This window comes from Panthera leo, chromosome F3, assembly GCF_018350215.1.
Source record: "Panthera leo isolate Ple1 chromosome F3, P.leo_Ple1_pat1.1, whole genome shotgun sequence".
Classification (NCBI taxonomy): Eukaryota; Metazoa; Chordata; class Mammalia; order Carnivora; family Felidae; genus Panthera; species Panthera leo.
Window position 1 is genome coordinate 27,442,571 of NC_056696.1, and position 24,019 is coordinate 27,466,589.

Sequence of the window (24,019 nt, forward strand, 5' to 3'; positions counted from 1 at the left end):
CACTTAATGACCTGGTTTCCCTCTCTAAACAAGAAACACACTCACCTGCTATATGTATATTGTATACATGTATATATTTAAAGGTAATAATATTAGGAAGTCCAGTGAGATTTTGGATTTAAAAATGTCTCAGATTAAAAGACAATCTCCTAAATGGGAGAAGATATTTGCAGATGATATCTCTGATACAGGGTTAGTATCCAAAATATATAAAGAACTGATATAGCTCAACACTCAAAAAACAAATAATCCAACTTAAAAAATGGGCAGAAGACATGAGCAGGCATTTCTCCAAAGCAGACATAGGGATGGCCAACAAATACATGAAAAGATGCTCAACATCACTCATCGTCAGGGAAATGCAAATCAAGACTACAATGAGATATCACCTCACACCTATCAGAATGGCTAAATTAAAATACTTACCTTCAGATTAAAATACTTACCTTCAGGGGTGCCTGGGTGGCTCAGTCGGGTAAGCGTCCGACTTCCACTGAGGTCATGATCTCATAGTTCGTGGGTTCAAGCCCCGCATTGGGCTCTGTGCTGACAGCTCAGAGCCTGGAGCCTGCTTCAGATTTTGTGTCTCCCTCTCTCTCTGCTCCTCCCCCACTTGCTCTTTCTCTCTCTCTCTCTCTCTCTCTCTCTCAAAAATAAAGATTAAAAAAATTTTTTTTAAATACTTACCTTCAAAAAGACTAGCTGTGTGAGTAACCCTTCCTCCACCCTTTTTACCCTCATTCTTCCTCCATGCAGGAAAAGGGAAGCTGTGTTAGGACTTGTTCATATGAATATAAAATATCACACCAAATGGCAGCATGTGTGAATGTTAATGGCACTTTAGCTAATTTGTAGGATTGCTTCTTACAGGATTTTTAAGTATAGTCCACTGAGAGAAAAATTACATTTTGTCCTTCTCTAATCAACTTGATATAACTACTTAAATAATGGCTGTTTGATCCCCAAATCAGCTGAGAACATAATACTAGGACTGGTATCTTTAAAGGTTCGAACTTTGATATTTGTTCATGAGGAGCCTTCTGTAAAGAGCTAAAAATACTTTTAGGAGTGGTAGGTGCTGAAGGTGGTACATGATCACAGGCGTCAACTTAAAGTCAAGCAGTAGTAACTTGTTCATGGAATGTGCTGTCTCTGATTTCTGCCCTTTCCCTTCACCTTGATTACAGAGAGGTACAGAAAGCAGTCAACACTGCCCAGGGCTTGTTTCAGAGATGGACAGAGCTCCTCCAGGACCCCTCCACAGCAACAAGGGAAGAAATCGACTGGACCACCAATGAGCTGAGAAACAACCTCCGGAGCATAGAGTGGGATCTGGAGGACCTCGACGAGACCATCAATATCCTTCTCTATGGTGCCTGTGCCTCTGGGATGGACAGAAAAATGAACACATTTTTGTCCAGATGTCTCAAGTACATAGATTAGATATTTCCTTTTCTAGTCGATTGATGTTGCTCTTCTTTGTACCATGATACACTCAAAATAGTTGCCTAGTGAGCTAAGGTTTAGGGGCCACGTTCTTCTACGGTGCATGATAAGTCAGGCAGTGTGGAGACAGTGTAGTGCAGTGGTTATAAGCTCAGACCCTGGAGTCAGATTGTGTGTTCAAGCCCTAACTATACCAGTTACTATCTGTTTGACTTGGAGCGTTGTTCTCTGCTTCAGTTTCCTCTTCAGTAGAAAGTTAGGATAATAGTAGTACCTAGCTCGTAGGATTGTTGGAAGTGTAGCAGGTAGAGTATGGTGCCTGACGCACAGTGAGCTTCTGTGTTAGCGGTCATTATTACATAGAGGTGTATACAGGGCCAGTGTTATACGTTGTTGATTAGAAATCAAAAGAAGATCCTTTTGTGGATTGTCTTCTTCCAATTCAGGAGGTGATGCTAGAATGCCAGTGTCCATCGGAGAAGCATTCTAAACCATCCAGTTGCATTTGGTAAAAGCAGATCTGTTACATTTAAGTCGTGCTGTTGATGTTAAAGAAGTGCACTGACCTGACTGACGAACCAGAGAACTGTAAAAGCTGAACTATGTGGCCTTTTCTCAGGTGGAAAAATTCCAGCCAATCAAAAACGTTGACGGTATGCCAGCTGCACGTTCTCAGTTCTCTTTTGTTCTTTCAGTAAGTGTGACCTAGGAAACCGGCTTTCGTCAGAATCACTCCATAGCATGGGTTCATGTGCAGTTGATGTGTGGACTGCATAATTTATATATATTTCTGTTAATCATAATGACCCTGGGTGCCTTTTAAATTACTATTTTTTAAGTTTATTTATTGATTTTTGAGAGAGCGAGTGTGTGCACAAGCAAGGGAGGGGGGCACAAGCAAGGGAGAGAGAGGACGAGAAAATCCCAAGCAGGCTCTGCACTGTCAGTGCAGAGCCCCATGTGGGGCTCAAACCCACGAACCATGAGATCATGACCTGAGCTGAGGTCAAGAGTCGGTTGCTTAACCGACTGAGCCACCCAGGCGTCTTCTTTTTAAATTATTTTTAAAAAACAAGCATGTTCTTTAAAATTAGTGGAACAAAATATGTGAGAGGATGGGATCAAAAGCACAGATACAGGAAGATCCGTCTTCCCTTGAGATGGAAGAAGACAATATTGGGGAGACAGAAATTACGAGAGAAAGAGGAGATACTGTGGGTTCGGTTCCAGATCACCACAATCAAGTGAGTATCGCAATAAAGCAAGTCAAGTGAAGTTTTGGGGTTTCGCTGTGCATAGAAGTGATGTCTACACTAGACTGTACTCTGTTAAGTGTGCAATAGGATGTTGTCTAAAAACAGTGTATATACTTTAATTTAAAAATACTTTATTGCTGGGGTGCCTGGCTGACTCAGTTGGTAAAGCACGTGTCTCTTGATCTTGGGATTGTAAATTTGAGCCCCATGTTGGGTGTAGAGATTACTTAAAAATAAAATCTTTAACATAAAAATATTGCTGAAAAATCCTAGTCATCATCTGAGCTTTCAGTGAGTTACAACCACAGATCACCATAACCAATATAACAGTGAAAAAGCTTGAAATATTGCTAGAATTACCAAAAGGTGACACAGAGACACAAAGGGAACAAATGCTGTTGGAAAAATGGTACCAATAGACTTGCTTGACACTGGGTTGCCACAAACCTTCAATTGGTAAAAAACACAGTGTCTACTAAGTGCAGTAAAACAAAGCACAATAAAATGAAGTATGTGGTTTTCATCACTCATTCAGCAAGTAATCCCTGAGTGTGCCATGTATTTTGTTAGTTACTGGGATGGGACTGATGAGCAGAACAGTGTACTGGCCCTCATGGAATTTATGGTGGGGAGTAGTGAGGAGCTCTGGGGACAGGGGAACAGACATTAATCAGAATAACACAAATGTCTATTTGCAAACTGTAAGAGAAAAGTACAGAGAGCCATGTGAGTGTCTGACATGGGGCAGCAGGACCAGGCTGGGGGTGAGGAGATCAGGGGAAGCTTCACTGCAGAAGCCTGGATCTCTAGATTCGTAAGCAGGGTTAGCTTCTTGCCATAAGAGGAATGGTTTGGAATAGCAGATGAAACAGGTTTTCAGAGCTGTCATGGGAAAGGTGATCTGGAGTCAGAAAAGAATAGATACAAAGTGCTGGCAGGTCTCTGGAAGAGCCCAGCTCAGCTGTGGTCAGACAGCCATGGATTTATAGTGAACCCAGTCAGCAGTCTTAACCTGGAGGGTCTTCTCCACTTTGAGGCACGGAGATCCTCATAGCTGTGGGAAGAGAGTTTGAGAATGATGTGTGTCAAGGTGCCTGTGTGTTCAGAGACATCGAGCCAGATTTTATTGCTTGCCTGTGAGAGATTCTGTGGTTTAACATGATGTCGTTTGGTAGACTTTTGATGATGAAATTGCTTTACCTTGACTCTTTGACCCACGCATAGTTGAAGCAAACCCTAGAAAATTCAACCTTGATGCGACTGAATTGAGTATAAGAAAAACCTTCATCACAAGCACTCGGCAAGTTGTCAGGGTAAGGAATATGAGCTTACTGTGTTATTTGTGCAAGAAATAGCCAAACTGCTTTTCTTAATTGTAAACTAATAGGTCGACTCTGAAACCACTTTTTAGTATGAATTAAATGCCGCTTTCCATCATAATTTCTCTGATTCAAGGAAAGAAATTTGTTTCTAGTATTGTCAGGCTTATTTCTTGGAGCAAAATGGAGAGAGTAGATGCCTGGCCCTGGGGAAGTTACTTTAAGGGTGTCCTACTTGGCCGTAGCTCTCATTCCTCCAAACCAGTTCTCTTGTTTCCTCTTTATTTCTTGCTCTACTGCGTTTTTGGACGAAAGGAAGAATTACCATTGTAGAAACCATTTGGTTCCTTGATGGATTGGTAATCACTTTGCATTGTGCAGAGTGACTCTTACCAGGTTTGGATAGCGGCCTCTTCCACCATCTGAATTGCTTCTGGAACTTTTGCAACCCGTGTTACTGACATTTCCATATACAACTGCTTGACAGCCTTTCGGGAGCTGTCCAGAGCAAGCATCCATCAAGAGTGTTAAAAGCTAGTCCCAGTTGAACAAATCTTTAGTCTCAAATTACATAGCTAATAATCTATTGTTAAAAAAAAACCTAAGAGAAAATATCATTTAAGTCAAATCCTGTATCCTTGAGATATGTTTGTATTTGAAACTATATGGCTAAGCCGTTTGATTAGCATAACTAGATGTAAGAGAACCAGCTGTCTTTAACATATGTACTAGAAAGCAGCTTCCTTGAATAAAAAGACTTGGGATCATACCAGCGCTAACATATGGCTTTTTAAGAGTCATCTTAGGCAGGAACCTTGGTATGTGTTTGCCAAAAACTTTATGTCATGTGATTTCCTTTTGAAATTATTTCAGATGGTAGGTTATCACTGAACTTTAACTATTCTTGTTTCTTCTTTTATTCATTAGTTGCCTTTCTATATACATATATCTAAATTATTTTTAAATAAGGCCATACTTTAATGGGCCTCATATTTTTGGACCTGGGTGCCCCATCTATATACACTGAGCATTTGAATTAGACACTCTTAATTTCTAGTCGGTTCAGAACACTGTTCTAATCAGGAAGCCGTTTATTCCAATAAGGTAAATCTCCAATTACTTATTTGATACATACGGTTTGCTTTTCTATTTTTTGTAATAGATTTTCTGAAAGACACTTCTGTAGATGTTAGTATTTATTTTTTTTTTTAATTTTTTTTTTTTAACATTTATTTTTGAGACAGAGAGACAGAGCATGAATGGGGGAGGGTCAGAGAGAGGGAGACACAGAATCCGAAACAGGCTCCAGGCTCCGAGCTGTGAGCACAGAGCCCGACGCGGGGCTCGAACTCACAGACCGCGAGATCATGACCTGAGCCGAAGTCGGCCGCTTAACCGACTGAGCCACCCAGGCGCCCCTGATGTTAGTATTTAAATGGTGCCTTGCAGTGAAGCATATATCCCTGACCTTAATCATTATATTTGTTCTTTCTGCAAAATAGTACTACTTGTAAGTTTTGCAAATTGAAATTCAGAGGTAAGTATATTGAAAGTTAAGTTAATTGGTATAACTGGAAGTAGAAACTGACGTTCATTTTGAAAAGCTTTTTAAAGTGTATTCTTTGATAGAACTGTTTAAAATCAAGTCCACACTTCATAATGCTGCAGCCCTTCTAGGGTTGAGGTCTAAATCATACTCCACTGTATCATCCAACTGAGTATTGTAGAGTTTTTAGTCATTCTTGTTTTAATTGTGACTCCTTTTTGGAAAGCTGTTACTGTTTGCTAGTTATAGGTTAACAGTACCTAATTGAGCTTTTGTTGATCTCATTTTAATAAATTCTAATTGAAATCCTTCAGAAGAGAAGGACATAGTAATGAGGCTTACTTGAATTTTTTTTCTTAAAGCACCGTGTGTTGATTGAATATTATTGCATTTGGGGGGCGCCTGGGTGGCTCCGTCGGTTAAGCATCTAACTTCAGCTCGGGTCATGATCTCGCGGTTTGTGAGCTCGAGCCCCATGTCAGGCTTTGTGCTGACGGCTCAGAGCGTGGAGCCTGCTTCGGATTCTGTGTCTCCTCTTTCTGCCCCTCCCCAACTTGTGCTCTGTGTCTCTCTGTCTATCAAAAATAAATAAATGTAAAAAAAATTTTTTAATTAAAAAAATACTGCATTTGGCTAAGCAGTATTTGCAGGTTTTTTTTTTTTTATGTTTATTTATTTATTTTGAGAGAGAGAAAGCGAGTGCATGCAAGGGAGGGGCAGAGAGAGAGAGGGAGAGAGAGAATCCCAACCAGGCTTCTTGCTGACACAGGGTTCCATCCCATGAACCATGAGATCATGACCTGAGCTGAGATTAAGTAAGAGACACTTACCCTACTGAGTCTCTAGTTAAGCAGTATTTATATACTGAGATCTCCGGGTTCTAGTTGGAGGAGGTAGAGTAGGATCAGAGAGTTAGGAGATTTGGGAAAAGAAACCTACAACCAAGCTCAGGTTTGGGATGTGTATATCACAAGCTTACATAAAGTCCTCTGTTAACCTGTTATCAGTACGTTTTTGTTTCTTTGCTTCAAAAGGAGTACATTTTGATCCACAGCTTTCTCCTTCTTAGGCAGGAGAGTTGGTAACACATTGTACATTTGTGTGTGTGGTTGTTCTGTCTGAAGAATTACATCTTTCCCTCATTTTTCCTTGCAATTCATGTCCATTGGCTTTGCTTTTAGAAGCATCCCTGGTTTAGGGGCGCCTGGCTGGCTCAGTCGGTTAAGCGTCCGACTTTGGCTCAGGTCATGAAGTCTGTGAGTTCGAGCCCCGCGTCGGGCTCTGTGCTGACAGCTCAGAGCCTGGAGCCTGTTTCAGATTCTGTGTCTCCCTCTCTCTGACCCTCCCCTGTTCATGCTCTGTCTCTCTCTGTCTCAAAAATAAATAAACGTTAAAAAAATAAATAAATAAAAAAAAAAAGAAAAAGAAGCATCCCTGGTTTCAAGAGTCTTGTTTGTGTGTTTTCCCAAGTGTCTTTGAAGTTTATGTAGTTTTTACTAAGTTTTGCTGGCAGTTTTTATTGAAGAGAGCAAAAATATTTTTTTGTGTGTGTAAATAGCCTTTGATATTTTTGAAGTAATCATTTTTACATTTGTGGGGTCACCTACACATCGGAGATCTTGCATGTGAAATCTTTGTGTTGTGGAAATATGTTCCAGAAGTGACTTTGTCTTAACTTAGTAGCAGAAGGTTTTGAAGTATATGGCAGAGGCACAGGGAATGAACTGAGTTCTAGGCTCATTTGTGACCTTAATAAATTTTCATCATGGCAAGTGATTTAGCCTCTCTGGCTCTATGTTTTCTTTATCAATTAAATGGTCCTCACAGACATTCTCTCTAACTTTCAAAGATGATGAGAACTGTACCCCTTGCGAAAAAAAATCCAACTTGTTCCAACCCAAGAATTGTTTCCATTTCATTGTAAGTCAAGATAGACATGGTTAACCAAAAAGGGGGAGGTGTACAATGTGGACAGAGATGACGTTGGGATGTGTGACCTCTGAGTGCTGAGTACTGGGATGTATGGTGTCCCATTCACTCAGTTTGGAAGACATCATGAAATGGGAACAGGAGCATAAGTAACTAGGACATTTATTGTATTGTGGGTTTTTTTGTTTTTGTTTTTTTGGTTTTTTTTGACAGACGAACCAAATTGTATTGGTATTAGCTGCTTCTGGACTGCTGGTTCTAAACTTCATGTGTTAGAAAGAAGATGACTGATTACCTTTTTGCCTGATAGGTTGTTACAGAATGCTTAACAGTGTTCAGTGACTTAGCTTAAAATTCCAAATCCTAATAAGGAGGCTGGTGGCTGATAACTTTTAACGGACGTAGAAACAAATGGCGACTAGAAGTGAAAGCCTGGCTGTTTTACCTGCTGTCGTGGCCACACAGGACACACGCTGCACAGCCATTGGAAGAGTCACTCGCCATCACGGCTAACGGCCCCTCCACATATATTTTAGTAAGCAGACACTTTAAAAACCTGGAGCTTTTAAATACGTATTTCATTAAAGTAATGCATGTTCATGAAGGAAAATTAGAAAAGTTTATAAGAGGAAAAAATAGAAAAAAGAAATCTAAGCTCCAAATAATGAACACAACCTTTGCTATATTTTCTCATGCTGATTTTCTTCTCAGTGTATGATAGTTGTATTTTTACAATTGTGATCATAGTGTTAAGCCATCATAAGCATTTTGTATTTTAATTTTTTAAATTAAAAGCAATTCATACTTGCTATTTTTAAAATGCAAATAATTTTGCTGGATGAGAAAGGTAAAAAATGCCCCTCCATTCTGTCATTCCACTCCCTGGAAATAATCACTATTAACAGTTTTACATATTTCCTCTAGTCATTATATGACATTGAAATAGACTCTTTAAAAAAAAATTTTTTTTTAAATGTTTGTTTATTTTTGAGAGAGACAGAGACAAAGTGTGAATGGGGGAGGGGCAGAGAGAAAGGGAGACAGAATCCTGAGCAGGCTCTAGGCTCTGAGCAAGCTGTCAGCACAGAGCCCAACATGGGGCTCGAACTCACAAACCATAAGATCATGACGCGAGCTGAAGTTGGACACTCAACCAACTGAGCCACCCAGGCACCCCTGAAATAGACTCTTAAAAGAAATGGCACATTCGTCTGAGTTTACTCTAAGTTACTATTCTCTTCTTGGGACATGCTGCTTTTTTCTATTTTTCTTTCCTATTATAAATAGCACTGCAGTGTACATCTTTGCTTTTTTTCTGGTATATGTTTTATACTGTTCTTTTTTTAAGATTTTATTTTTAAGTAATCCCCACACCCACCATGGGGCTCTAACTCACAACCCTGAGATCAAGAGTTGCATGCTCTACTGACTGAGCCAGCCAGGCGCCCCTTTTATATTGTTTTCTTAAAATAAATCCTAATAGTGGAATTGCTAGGTCAAGGCCGTGAATATTTGACACAAATATCAAGGCTCCTGTTACAAAATGTCAAGTTTTTTCAGTTAGTCCAGTTTACTTTCCAGCCATTGTTCCAGAGCAGCAGTTCTTTTTGTTTTTGTTTTTTTTACATTTTTATTGAAGTACAAAAATAGAGAAAAGTGCATGTATCCCAGGTACACAGCTTGAAGAGTTTGTAAACTGGTGACAGCCATGGAAGCATTCCAGAGCATTCCCAGCACCCCTAGAAGCCTCCTTGTGCGCCTTTACGGTCTTTACTTCCCTGTTCACTGTGCTGACTTCTTTTTTTTTTCTTTTCATTTTTTTAATGTTTATTTTTGAGAGACAGAGCACGAGCAGGGGAGGGGGCAGAGAGAGAGGGAGACACAGAATCGGAAGCAGGCTCCAGGCTCTGAGGTGTCAGCACAGAGCCTGACGGGGGGCTCAAACTCACAAACTGTGAGATCACGACCCGAGCTGAAGTTGGATACTTAACCAACTAAGCCGCCCAGGCGCCCCACGCTGTCCTGACTTCTAACAGCAAATACACGTTCTACAGATAAAGTTCAAGGTTTAATTGAACTTCAGTTATTTTTTCCATACATGTTTGGATACATGTTGATATTTTCATTTATTTCTTTATGCAAGTAATGTTCACTGTTTTTTTTTTAACTATTATAAAATGTATTAAGTGCATTTTTAAAGCATATATTATCCCACCAGTGAACATTTAACACCACCCCAGGTGACTCACTCAGGTAAATCTCACACATTTAAGAAACATGGCTTATACCACTGAATTCCCTTTGTTTTAAATAAGCCAATATCTGTATGTTCATGGTGAGTGCTTTTTTTTTTTTTTTAACTAAGTATATTTTTCTCAGTTTCTATGGGTGGCCATTTTTAAAATTTTTTTAATTTGTATTTTTGAGGTTTGTGAACACCGAAATAGGTAGAGAATTCGAGAATTTCTGGGTCAACTGGACCCTAGACAGAACACCCCTCGGATGTGCTACCTACCCAGTGTCATTTCCAAGGGCTCACATATCCTCTTGTTGAAGGCCCCCAACAGAGGGGGTTTGCTCCTTTTGGATGCACCCGTAGATGGGCAGCACTGGGAGGGACATAGTGACAGGTTATAGTAAAATGATCTCTTTACCTTTGCTCTGCTGGATTAATAACATTTTTTTTCTACAGAATACCCAAAGTGATCTTCTAAAACATGAACCAGAATACTCCATGGCCATGCTTTAAATACTTTAATGCTTCTCATTTGCCTTTGCACAGGGGCCTGCAATCTATGACCCATGAGATCTAAGAACAGTTCTACATTTTTTAAAGTATAGTTAGAAAACATGCGCATGCACACACAGACACACACACACACACAGACACACACACACACACACACACCAGTGTATGATGGGCTGAATATTTAATATTTACTCCTTTACAAACAAAGTTTGCCAGCCCCTGCCTCAGAATAAAATCTAAGCAGCCTGAGGGGCCTGCACGTTTGGCCAACCTTCTCTTCTGTCCCCTAGCCCCAAACATGCAGCTGGCTCCTTGGACCACCCTGGCCTGCTTTCTCAAGAACCAAAGGCACTGAGCTGTTTCCCACCTCCAGGCTTTTGTATTTGCTGTTCCCTTTGCCCAGATTTCCCGGCCTTTAGTTCTTTCTGTGGTTGACTCATTCTTGCCCTTCAGGTCTCGATTCCATTGTCACCCCTATCCTATGCCTCTAGAGTGGCATTCATCACCCACTCAGTTCCAGCCCTGTTTATTCCCCTCCTTCCCAACACAGCAACCACTTTGTTGACTTATCTGTGGGATTACTGTTTGCCTTTTCTCCACCATAGTGTCGGCTCCATGTGGGCAGGGACCCAGCCTGTATTGCTCACTGCTGTACGTGGGCACGTATTAGGCTTTAGTGAGCATTTGGTGAGCGTAAAAATGGGTGCTGGGAAAGTTGAAGCAAGGTGGTTATTATTCAGACTGCCCATAGGAATTAGGAAAACTGTGGCACTGTCTCATCTGCTGTTCACTTGTCGTGCGTCTTGGAAAAAGTTTCTGAGTGCCTAATACCTCAACATTTGCATCTATAAAATAGCTACTTGCCAACAGAAAGTTATGAAGTTATTTTGGCAGCATTTATTTTTTTAAAGAAAAATTGTATTACAGCAATCGTACTCAATTCAAATAATTTTAAAGGATATTGGGTTGTGGTTAAATATGATAAGGAAAATGGCTCATATTTAATCAGGTGTTTTACTTCAGAGTAAGTAATGGGTCCATTCATTTTTCTTTCCATGCAAAATTATTTTTTTAATGTTTATTTTTGAGAGAGAGACAGAGCTTGAGCAGGGGAGGGGCAGAGAGAGAGGGACACACAGAATCCAAAGCAGGCTCCAGGCTCTAAGCTGTCAGCACAGACCCTGACGCCAGGCCCAAACCCACAAGCAGTGAGATCATGACCTGAGCTGAAGTCGGACACTTACCTGACTGAGCCACCCAAGCATCCCTTTACAAAATTATTTTTGATACTGCTCTGGAAATTCACTCTTGGATTAGAATAGTCTATACTTCACATGAATCCAACCCAGAAATAAAATAAGATAGAATACTAGGAAGTATTCTCTGGTGTTTAATGGTAGATATACTTTATCCTAAAGTGCATGATTTTTCACATGTATTCTGTTTGAAGATCCTGGTCCTTGAGCACAGGTTCTTGAGTTTGTGTCCCAGGATTGCCGTTTACTGACTGTGTGACCTTAAGAGAGTTTCTCAGCCTTTGTAGATCTCAAACTCCTCACCTGTAAAGCAGAAATAATACCAGCTTCATAGAGTTGTTATGAAAATTCAGTGATAAATGTAAGTGTTCGGTGGTGTTTCTGACCCGTGGTTGGTACTCAGGAAATCCCAGCTCCCTTCCTCTGTCTTCCTCTTTAAATTTAGTATCCAGGTTATGCCCTTTTAAAGGAATGCCAGTCCCACTATTTTATTTCCTTTAATTTTGAGACTTTAAAGAATGCTGTCTTTTTGTTTTAAAAATTTCATAATAATGTATGTGTATTTTGCTAGCATGTAAAATATTGACCATGATTTTGTTTAATCTGAGGGTATTCGTTTGTTTTCTGGTCTTCTCCTTACCTCATTAGGACATGAAGGATCACATGTCACCTTCCTCTGTGCAGGCATTAGCTGAACGAAAAAACAGACAGGTGAGTAAACATCTGAATACACAACATCAGTCAAAGAAAATAGCATGGTTAGATATTTTTAATTAAAAAATGCTAATGTCTGCGTATTGTGTGTTTAAGCAGAGGACATGTACACGCTGAGCCTGGAGTGAGGTCGGCAGGTGTGAGAAAGTCTGGTCAGCTGCCCCTCCGCTCCCTCACACCCTCTGGCTCTCTCATCTGGGCTCCCATAGCTCCCTCTGCTTACCCTTGTAGCCCCCACCACACGGCATTTCTTCTGGACGTGTCGCGCGTGCTCCGTGTGCGAGGCTCTGTTAAGTGCTGTAATTGCTCCGTTTCCTGTCTTTTTCTCTGCTAGACCCCATGCTCCTTGAAAGTGAGGAACAGTTTGTGTCACAGGCTGTTTTTAAATCTCTGGCTGCTGTTACATTGCCCATAGAACTTACTAGACATCGAATGAGTAAAATTTTATGTAAAGACACTGGAGGAAACTTAATGTGTGTTAAATTAATGTAACGTGTGAATTTAAGTCCTTCGTCATTTTAAGTATTTTTATTATTTTTAAAAATTTTTATTTATTTTTGAGAGAGACAGAGTGTGAGTGGGGGAGGGGTGGAGAGAGAGGGAGACACAGAATCCGAAGCAGGCTCCAAACTCTGAGCTGTCAGCACAGAGCCCGACATGGGGCTCAAACTCACGAATCGTGACATCATGACCTGAGCCAAAGTCGGACATGTAACCAACTGAGCCACCCAAGTGCCCCTTAAATATTTTTTTGACATGAGGTCTAGTTTCTATTAGTTATTACAGATACATCATGAAATCTCATTTCAGAAACCAAAGCACAGATAATGACATATCAAAAATAAAAGCTACAAGAGACCAGTCCTTGGATTTTAAGTATCTTTTTAAAGTTAGATGCTTTGTGTAGACATTTCTTTCTGACTGATAAAATAAAATAAAATAGTTTTAAAAAATGTACAACAGGGGCACCTGGGTGGCTCAGTCGGTTAAGCGTCAGACCCTGGATTTTGGCTCAAGTCATGATCTCACAATTTGTGAGATTGAGCCCCACATCTCTGCACTGTCAGCACAGAGATTCTCTTGGGATTCTCTCTCCCTCTCCTTCTGCCTCATCTCCCCGCCCCCCCCCCCCCAAATAAATACTTAATACACACACACACACACACACACACACACACACACCAGTCACCTAAAATTTAAATTTAGATTTAACTTCAGTTCCGTTCAGACTCCATAAAGTTACCAGTAGTCAGTCCATTTAGTAGACTGTTAACTCCAGAATCAGCTCATCATTTTTAACTAACTGGTATCAGTAAGTCCTTACTTTATACCTGCACGTGTTTGTTGACCCACTTAATTTTGAAAACAAGTATTGTAAGAGCTCAAAGAAAGGGAGGGGGCTCTCCAGATATCACCTAACTTAATTTTCCTGTTTCCTTTCTCGCATTTCATTTTTCAAGTCATTGTTGTGTTTTATTTTCTTCCTGTCTACCTCCCTTCCTCTTAACAGTGCAGCGAGGAAAAGCCAGTGACTGACCTGGTCCATCTGGCACTAGCTCTTGGGAGAAGCTGAGGGTCTGGCCATAGCTGGCTAGTTTTGAAGTTCCCTTTTTGTCTCCACTTCAGCTCACAGGAGCTGAGTGACCTAAGGTAGTTGTGACAGTGAGATCGGGAACTCTTGGCCTCCATTACCCTGAACTTGAATTGTTTTATTCCCCAGATAGTAGAAGTTGAGCTGACATACACAAACTGTGTAGTTACACATTGCCTTTCCAAGTGTGGACTGGAATTTTGTTTTCAGTGTTGCGTGAAACGTCATAGGGTCACAAATTGTCAAAGAATCGCAGGGCTGGTTTTCTGTACGCACTCAGGCAGGCAGGCCTCGCTGCTTCCTGCCAGATCAGGTGCTGTGCAACCCTGGCTGAGCTGGGACCTCTGGCTCTGGCACCTGCACACAGGCTGGTCCTCCAGTGCCCTGGGCCCTTGCCGTCTCCTTTCCCATTAAAACAGAGTCCTGGAAGTCAGACTGGTGAAATCTAAGCTGCTTCACAGTAAAGCATAGACGACTGTTAACGGTGTGACATATGTCCACCTGAGTGTAGACCATGGATGTGCTAGAAAAATAGCCCTGATTGTGTCCCCAGGAGCACACCAGGCTGGTGGAGCCCCCAGTTCTCTGTCGGTAGCCTAATGATGCACTATATATAGCCTTATTCTGACCTTGAAAAAATTGTCACTAGGCCCCACTGCCCTCCTTAGAGATTCTTAGAGTCTTCAGCTCAGAAGGAGCAGGATCTCTTCAACTTGACAACCCTACAATCAGGGCAGGGCAGGGCCATCTTCAAAAGGCCTCGGGTCTGCTTCCTCCAGAGGCCAGGTTGCCAAAGACTGCCGGAGGCTCTCCTGTGCCCTGGTCCCCTTCTCATAATCACCTCAGCACTTAAGCTCTGTCTTCGGAGCTTTGCCAAGCCCAGTACCCAAAGTGTGGCCCTTTGACCGAATTCAGCTCTGAGCATCAGGTGAAGTGGGCCACGTCAGTCCCAAGGGGCTAGTAAAGGGCTTTTCAGACAGAGAAGCAAGTAATCAGTTAGGCTTTTAACAGTTCCGGAGATAAAAAGTACCCGGTAAGAAGATCTGGCAACCGCACAAGGAGAAAGAATCTTAGTCAGCAGCATCTTCTGGCTCTTTATGCAGGACTGGTGTGAGCAGTAACTTTGACCAACTAGTCAGACAGGCTTGTGGGGCTCCCAGTCCGAGCCCAAAGCCGAGAATGAGCTTTCCCATTCCTGACAGGCCTTTTCATATAAGGGAGACTTATCCTTTTTCCAGACTTATCCTGTTCTGGCTACAAACTTCCTTGAATTCATATTGGGAAACCTGACCCTGGTGAAGAGCTCTAACTTCAGGCCCAGCACTCGCCTGGGTTATCAGGATCAGGCACTCATTCGTGGCCATGTCCGCCTGTGAAGCAACCCCCAGGTCCTATCTGGGAAGCCTGTAGCCCTTTCGTTCAACTGGAAAAGCACTGGGATTTATGTATGGGTTAAACTGAAGAGACATTGGTGGTTCTTGGGGCTTCTGTGTGTGAGAGGCTGTGACTTAGCTTCTTATCATACTAGGGCGCTCTCCCACCTCCTTCCAAAACAAAACCCCAGAAACTTCCCTGGCTCACACTTGAATAAAAAGGATTCTAGATCTGTGGGATTACACCAGAACCTGTGAGTCTCTGGTGAACTTCCCAGGGTAGGAAGAGCTGACCTACAGAGACCAAGTGCTTTTACATTATGTAGTGTGTACAGATGGGCACTTGTTGGTTTGAAGTTGACATTTATTTGCATTTTAATGGGACCAAAGGCCATTTTTGAGTCCCATTGGGAAAGCTTGGAGCCAGCGGGTGCCCTTCCCGGCATTCCTGAAATTGTGCCACGCAGGCACCAACCTCCACCACCACACAAAAGGCTGATCCGGTGGAAAATGCACCGTGAGCAGTATGAGAACTCTTTATGTCCCTGCTGTGGAGCATTTATGCAGATAGTAATGGCTTGTTTCCCGCCCCCCACAACCTGGCTGCCCCGTCCTGCTCTCATAGGCACTGCTAGGGGACAGTGGTGGTCAGAACTGGAGTGCCGGAACGACGGAGAAGTATGTGCGCCTCGACCGCGAGCTCCAGTTAGCCAACTCCCATTTCATCGAGGAGCAGCAGGCCCAGCAGCAGGTACCCGAGGGCCCGTAGGCTGCGGTGGGAGCCAGGCCCTCCCTCTGTCCCGCTGCCAGCAGGTGGGGGGGGGGGTGGGGAGCGGGGACTTGTCTTGCGGCGGCCTGCGTCCGCCTGTGCCGTGAACCTCCTTCGGAGCACGACCTTGTCAAGAGATCCAAGCTTGATTAGCTCTCTCAGGAAAAGCAGACCAGACATCCACAACTGACAGACAAGGCCATTGATTGAAAAAAACAAAACACAAAAAACTAGCAACCTCTTTCCCCGCCTCCACTTCTATACTCTGTTTTTTGTTCATTTCAACAAAGGCACTTTCAGAAAAATTGAGTCCTTGTTGTTTCATTGAAAATCCATTATATGTAAAAATAATTGCTTTGGTGGAGGTTATACAGCAGAAAGAAAGCGAGGTTGGTTATATTCACATTGTTGCTTTTGATATGTAGTTGTATTTTAAAAAGGAAGCTGAGAACAATGTATCTGGGGATTTGAGGGTTTTCTATGCATTGAAACTGGTTCTTAAATGCGAAGTTGTATGTATACATGTAGGACTGTGTGTTCTCTTTCCATTAGCATGTCTGTTTAACCAGTTGTCTACTTAAATTGCTATTAATCAAGTAGACTTTTTTATATACAAAAAATGAGGAAGGTACAGCACAATTAACAGTAATTATTTATCACTCAGTGGTTGTCCTTGAGACAGCTCACTGCCACAGGGCCGCCTCTGGTTTGTCCTTGAGCAGGAAGGAAAGGACTCGGTGTGCACAGTTTTCCCACATTCAGAGGTTTGCCGGGCTCTCTCTCGTAGTTAGGCTGTGGCAGCCTGTTGTGGATTGAGACCTTGACCCTGGTGTGGGCTTCCTCTTCCCAAATCCCCCCTGGCTCAGTGGTTACTGCACAGGTGCTTTTGGCCCTGGCCTTTTCCCTCAATGGACTCGAGCCACACGGCATCAGTCCCCCTTGGTGGTTTCAAGGTTTGCTGACTGTTCACACGTTGGATCAGCAGGAGGTATCAGTAGCCTGACAACCCAGCCTTTTGAGCTGAGTGTGTTCTCAGAGGCGATGGTCTGGTCCTTGGATTTCTGGGCTTTGCTTCTGAATGAGAATTGTCCCCAGTTGGCAAAGACGCGAGCAGCTGCTAGAGTACCGGGACTGGAGCCAGGTAAGATGGATTCTCATTGCTTATTTCCCGTTTCTCTGGCACCAGCTGATTGTGGAGCAGCAGGATGAGCAGTTGGAGCTGGTCTCTGGCAGCATCGGGGTGCTGAAGAACATGTCCCAGCGCATCGGAGGGGAGCTGGAGGAACAGGCAGTGTGAGTATTGACATGCCCCTCTTACTGCAGGGAAACTGAGGGGCAGAGCCGTGTTCAGAGACCCCTGAAAAGCCTGACAGTTACATGGCCAGTGAAACCAAAAGCTGTTTTACTTACAGCTCTGTCTTCATTCTGTCTTGCAGACTGACCTCCCCCAAAGAAGCAAATTTATCAGATAAAATTTTCAGCAGGGTTTAGGCAGAGTTATTCTCATGTTAGTTTTACACCTTGCAAAAACAGATCCAGTCTCCTCTGAGCAGATTCTTGGAGTGTTATGATGAATGGGAGCATGAGACAGATCTGGCTTTTGTAACCTCCCTGGGGATTTGGGTCCCGAAGAGGATAGGACATGAGCTGGCTTCACTTTATCACCCCATGACTCTCCTGCTCCATCGAATAAAACTTCTTGCTCTGCATCTTAAACTTTAACTTTATGAAAAAAAGTCTATAAATTTAACCTCAATTAATAAAAAAATCTTCCCTCAAAAGTAAAAAGTAAACACAGAGCAAACAAGAAAAAACAATTGGGTTTCTTTGTTTTTCCCTCGGGACAATCTCCTTTTGTGCTTGGAAGCATGGCCCCAAAAGCATCCTTCTAAAACCCGTTCATTTCACAATTTTTTTTTTCTGAAAAAGTAAGACCATCCACTAGGATGTTTCAGAACCTCTCCAGTTGCACTCTTAAGTTCAGCATTATACATTCATTCTTCATAAATTCAGAATGGCACCTGCTCTGCTGGAGGTCCTGGGTATTGATAGGGGAGCGATCAGAACGGACCGTCTTTGCCGTCAGAGAGTTTACCATTTACTGTGTAGAACGGACGTTCTACAAATGGTGTAAGTCATTAAGAGGTGACAGAGAAGGAAGGAGGAAGGACATGGGACCTGGGAGCCCTCACCTAGCGCAAGCTGCAGACCTGACTTAGCCCAGGTCCCTGAGAAGATGTGTTTAACTGGAACCTGAAGGGTGAGGAGAAGGTGTCCCAGTGAAGGGTTGGGGGTGAGGGGAGGGCCGACCGAGACAGAGAGTGAGGAAGTGCATGGGGCAGAAAGGTTTACTGTGTATAGAGCATGGGAGTGGGGAGGGGTGCAGAAGTCAAGACAGGGAGGCCTTAGAAGCCCTGTTATGGGGTTAGGACTTTCTCTTCTGAGGGTGATGGGAAACCATGAAGGTTGTGTTGGGAATGACACCATGGTCAGGTTTACATTTCAGGCAGGCCCACCTAGCCATGGCATAAAAAAATTTTTTTAACGTTTATTTTTGAGAGAGAGAGAGAGAGAGAGAGAGACAAAGCACAAGCAGGGGAGGGGCAGAGAGAAAGGGAGACACAGAATCTGAAGCAGGCTCCAGGCTCTGAGCCGTCAGCACGGAACCCGACACAGGGCTCAAACCCATGAACTGTGGGATGATCATGACCTGAGCTGAAGTCGGATGCTTAACCAGCTGAGCCACCAGGCGCCATGTCTAGCTGCGGTTTAGATGACCAACCACAGTGGAGCAAGACTGGAGGCAGGGAGACTAGGTGGGAAGCTACAAGAGCAGGAATCTAGGCATGCGTGTTTAATTTCTGTCTAAAGTGCATTCTTCCCCTAAAATGCCAGTTGGGGGACGGGAAAGGACTAATTGCCTGAACTCCTTGGGCTTCGGTAGATGACAGAGAAGCCTGGTAGACTTCCAGTTAAAGATGGTGACTTTGAACACACCAAATACACCTTTTATCTCCGCTCCCTCCCTAAAGCCCACTAGAGTGCAGGCAGAGGGATTTTTATTTTTAGACGCATAAAACCTATGGGGACATAAAGCATGAAATAACAACGATCAGCATAACATTCAGATCCTGGATGGTTACCGACTCTACTGACCAGAGAAAGCTGAACCCTCGGCCAGCCGTTGGGGAGAGCCAAGGAGCAAGCTGGTGGCCACGAGCCACCGGCTGGGAAGAGCATTTGCTCGCTCTAGACAGAGTGAGCCCCGAAGGGCGATCTCCTCACACCATGACAAAAATCATGTTGGAAGGAAGGAGGAGGAGGTGTGGGGTGGATGCAGAGATGGGGAAGGAAATGGGAACAGAGCAAAGCCCTAGCGCTTCTAGTGCAGAGTCAGCAGGACAGGATTCTGGTGCAAGCATTTACTTCAAAAAGTGGAGAAAGCCCGAGAGAAGAGTGGGAGGGGCTGGAGCAGTTGTCCTGGGGGCGGGAAACAGCTGTGTTTTTTTTGTTTTTTTTTTTTGTTTTGTTTTGTTTTTTTTTTTTTTAATGAAAACTCTTAACGTGCTATTTAGCTCTTTAAAGTGTGTGTCGAGGCACCTGGGTGGTTCAATTGGTTAAGGGTCCGACCCAGGGTTCGGCTCAGGTCATGATCTCACAGTTCATGGGTTCGAGCCTGGCATTGGGCTCTGTGCTGACAGCTCAGAGCCCGGAACCTGCTTCGGATTCTATGTCTCCCTCTCTCTCTCCACCCCTCCCCTGCTTGCACTCTGTCTCTCTCTCTCTCTCTCTCAAAAATAAATATTTTTTAAAAAAAATATTTAAAAATAATAAAGTATGTGTCACTTTGGTAAATATAAGTAAATTCAAAGGAGAACACGTGGGTCTTGGACTCTGACCTGTGTTCCCCAGGACGTGTAGCCACTGGCAGCTGTGCCATTGGCCACGTAACATGTGGTCAGTCTGAACTGAGATGTGGCCAAAATGTAAATGCACCAGACTTTGAAGACTTACTATGAAAAAAAAAAACAAACCCACAAAGTAGCTTGTGCATGATTTTTTAAATATTGATTACATGTTGAAACAATAATGTTTTGGCTATATGGAGCCAAATAAAGCAGATTATGAAAATTAATTTCTTCCTTTTTGTTTTAAATGTGTGGCTACCAGAAATACAAAATAGCGTACGGATTCACAGCCTGTTTCTTTTGGACAGCGCCGAGGAGATAGATCGGGGCTGGAAACCTAGTTAGTGGGTGTCCTTGGGCCGGAGGCTGGGTGACTGGCCTTTTTGTCCTCAGTCGGAAAAGTCATGCCCGGCATACAAAGGTGGCTCTTGTGTTTTCGGCGTTTGGCCCTGCCTGGATAGGTCTGCAGCTGCAGGGCTAAGATGCTACCAGGATCTAAGATGAGCTAATAATGTCTTAATGTGAAAATTCAGGTAAGGGACAAAGACTTGCTTATTTAGTTGTCAACATGGACTGTATTTCCTAATTGACTTAATGAGGAGTCGGTTGCCCTGAATCCTGAAGGGTTGTCGGCTGCTTCATGTGGGCACAGACCAAGCCCAGGACTTTCTAGCCACCATTGATGCTGTCAGAGTACTAGAGCCTTACTAATAAGACCTCTGGTCTTAATAAGACTAATTGGTATGTTGCATTCTATATTTGAGATGATCACGTTAGCCCAGAGTTGAAAAGTCTGGAATGTTTGGTGATTTATGAAATAAACATTGTTGGGATGAGAGTATTTTGGTGTTTTCTTTCCCAGCTGCACCTTGGACAGCAAAATAGTGTTAGCTTCCTGGAGCCTCTTCTCCCCGTGGGAAAACACTGGCTTCTCTGCGGGTGTAGGTGAGGAGCACACACCGTCAGGAATGGCAGTCCCAGGGCCTCCCGGCGTTATGACAAAGCACAGAGTGCATTACAGGCAATGATTATTAAAGTATGTTTGGCTCCTGTCGCCACGAAGTGCTTTGTGTTATGACCTGGTGCTCACGAGACCCCCGGCAGGGAAGCTACCTCATTTTACAGATGTCGAAACTGTGCCAAAGAGTTGTGGGGTGCCTTGTCAAGGTAGCAGGGGAAGCAAGTGGCAAAGCCTGGTTGTCTGACCTCACACAGCCTCTTTCTAGAGCACTGTGTTGCCACTGAGTTTCTGTTCTTCTATCAGTCAGCTCCACACTGCCTGGTCTACACTTCTAAAATCTACAAAGCTCTAAAAAAATTTTTTTTAAGTTTTCAGCAAGCCCATATTACAGGAAACCTAACCTGAACTCACTGCAGCTATGATTTCTGTTAGTTTCCTCTGCAGAAACATTAACATGCTTGATTATGGGGTCTGCCCCAGACCCTGCTTGCGAGTGCTGGCTAATATCCAGCATATGTAATTCATTGCTTTTTTAAATTCCTAAAATTCTGAAATAAAAAAAACATGTCTTGTGCTAAGGAGTTTGGATAATAGATTGATCAAACCCCCACATTACCTGTTTTAGGTTTGCTAACACTGAGGCGTGGGGTAAGATCATACCTTACCATGATTTAATTTCATGGGCAGCGCGTTGCCAAGACTTTGTGCTTACCAGCCACCCCTCTGTGTCTGCTTCTGTTTCCAGTATGTTGGATGATTTCTCCCATGAGTTGGAGAGCACTCAGTCCCGGCTGGACAATGTGATGAAGAAACTTGCAAAAGTATCTCACATGACCAGTGGTATGTATGGCATTTAAAGCTTAAGAATTCCTACTTCATTCTAGAAACATGGTCTATAGCGTTCTCACAGGTGTGCCCCTTCAGATCTCTCTCCTGTCGTACATTTTTGGGTCTGCTTTCTTGTCAGAGAAGGAAGACCGGTAGGCACAGGCCTCGTCTGCCACTTGTGGCCTTCACCGGAGAAGTGGTCTTTGTGTCCCCCCACCGCACAAGGCTGGTGTGGTGGGTGGCTTTTCTCCTAGTGGAGCAACTCTCATTACAATTACAAAATCCTTTTTTATTTCACTTTCTTATTTCCTTGCCCAAATAGGGAACAGTAATGAAGAAGCCAGTTATTGTTTTCCCTGGACTTTCTTTTATTGAAAAACTCCTACCATTTCAGAATCAGATGGCCTTACAGATCTAATTTAAATTTCTTTCAGGGGCACCTGGGTGGTTCCGTCATTTAAGCATCTGACTCTTAATTTTGGCTCAGGTCATGATCTCATTGATCTTCTAGTTTGTGAGATCGAGCCCTGCATTGGGCTCCGTGCTGACAGCGGGGATCCGGCTTGTGATTCTCTCTCGCGCTCTCTGCCGCTCCCCCACTCTCACTGCGTACGGTCTCTCTCTCTCTTTCTTTCTCAAAATAAATAAACTTAAAAAAAATCTTTTTAAATAAAAAATAGTTTTCACTTAAAGTCGTAAGTGAAATATTCTAGCAGATTTGCGCCAGAGTGGGGTGAAATTTTAACAGTTTTCAAATTGGTCACTATGTAGGAAGATATGTTCCAGGGACTCTATTTGTTGATGGCAGCAACCCACCTCCCGTAGTACATTAGAAATACTGTATTTTAAAGCCGAAGAACATCCAGTATCTCCTTTCTTCTTTAGTCGGCAGGGGGTGGCTTGGTCAAGGGAGGAACTGAGGTACTCCTTGAGGTGATGTAAATGTTGTTGAAGCAGAGCACTAGCACCCCCGCTGGAGCTTCCCATTTCTTGCCTCATTCTTCTGTGGGTTTCCTCTCATCAGGTATGTGTTACGGGGTCTAATGGTTCATTCAGCCTTCTGCGCTAAGGCTAATACAGATCTATATTTGCTTTCCAGCAGTTTAACTCATAGTCAAGTTAAAGAACAGTTGTCTGGGGCTCAGCTTCTTACCTGTAAAAAATAGGTTGTTGCCTGCTTCTTCAGAGCATTGTGGAAGTTAAATTAAATAATAGTAATTAATGTACAAGTGTTTAAAGTGTCTCCCACGTATTAGTACTTACTTAATGTTTGTTTCTTTTTTAAAAAATAGGAAGTCAGGCAGAATATGGCCCTGCAGGGCAAAGGACCTGTTTTGGTTTTTTATCCACAACAGAGGGAAGCTCGTAGCCAGACTTAGTTCCTTCTTTCTCTCCAGGGACAAATACCTTTATGCCTCCAGCAGCTTTTCATTGCCTGAAGCAGGCACCAGCTTAGTTAATCTTTCACACACTTAGAGAAAGGTTTGCAAAGCCTTCTTCCCTATTCCTCTGTTCTCTCCCACCTTCATGTTTCTACTTAAAAAAAATAATAATAATTAGTGAAGTATTACATAACCAGTGTAAACCCCAGGCCCTCTCTAGTGTGTGTATTCATCACAAAGTCAAGTAGCTACTTCAGCACCAGTTTTGTTTGGGGAAGAGCAAAGAACAAAGATGCACTGTGTCTTTGTTTCTCAGCATTCCGGGAATGAATAATTTAGAAAAGTGCTTGCATTGTGATAAGCCGTTCAGTGTGTATAAATAGCACTGAGCCTTGCTTATGCTTTATGCTACTTTATCCTGAAAGAAAAGTTTGGGGAGCAAAGTAGGGACTTCAATTATATTTGTCTAAGAAAAAGGGCCAGGAGACGGAGAATTTAGCCTGGAAGGCCCTTCAGTTTAGACAGCTTGCCCATGGTTTTTTCATTTTAAGCTTTGCCTGTTCCCAAAAGAAAGATTGCTCAGGGCCTCCTGCTTGGTGCTCTTGGCTTCAGGTTGACACCAAGGCAATTTGTATTTGCCTCTGTTCTCCATAACTTCTGGGCAAGTTCGCTGCTTTTTAATCTATACTTAAAGTATATGAAGACACGTTGAAGTCCGATCAGGCAGTAACCGAGCTCACATGCCAGCCACACAGTTCCGGAGAATCAGAACATCTGCCCTTCCCCGTGGCTGGCTGCTTCGTGGAAGAAATCAGCCAAGATGCCACACTCGCTTTATGAGTGACCGAAGGACGGTGTATTCTTTTGAGTAGAAGGTTCTTTTGAGTCTTCCCTCACCTTCTAAAATTTTTTTATCTTTTCTCTCCAGTGGAGGAAAATATACTGGAAGGGGAGAAACACCTGCCATTGGAGCTCTCTTTGTTCCCATCTAC

The 24,019-nt window shown here is 43.0% G+C and overlaps 1 protein-coding gene across 1 annotated transcript in view; it reads left to right on the forward strand.

Annotated features, from left to right (window-relative positions):
• Positions 1–24,019, forward strand: part of STX6 (syntaxin 6) — a 49,311-nt gene that overhangs the window by 19,662 nt on the left and 5,630 nt on the right. Inside the window, exons 2-7 of the mRNA XM_042924929.1 lie at positions 1,188–1,357; positions 3,921–4,015; positions 12,150–12,212; positions 15,805–15,930; positions 17,135–17,241; positions 21,563–21,657. Of these exons, the coding sequence (XP_042780863.1) occupies positions 1,188–1,357; positions 3,921–4,015; positions 12,150–12,212; positions 15,805–15,930; positions 17,135–17,241; positions 21,563–21,657 (656 nt within the window). The remainder of the gene's footprint in view (positions 1–1,187; positions 1,358–3,920; positions 4,016–12,149; positions 12,213–15,804; positions 15,931–17,134; positions 17,242–21,562; positions 21,658–24,019) is intronic.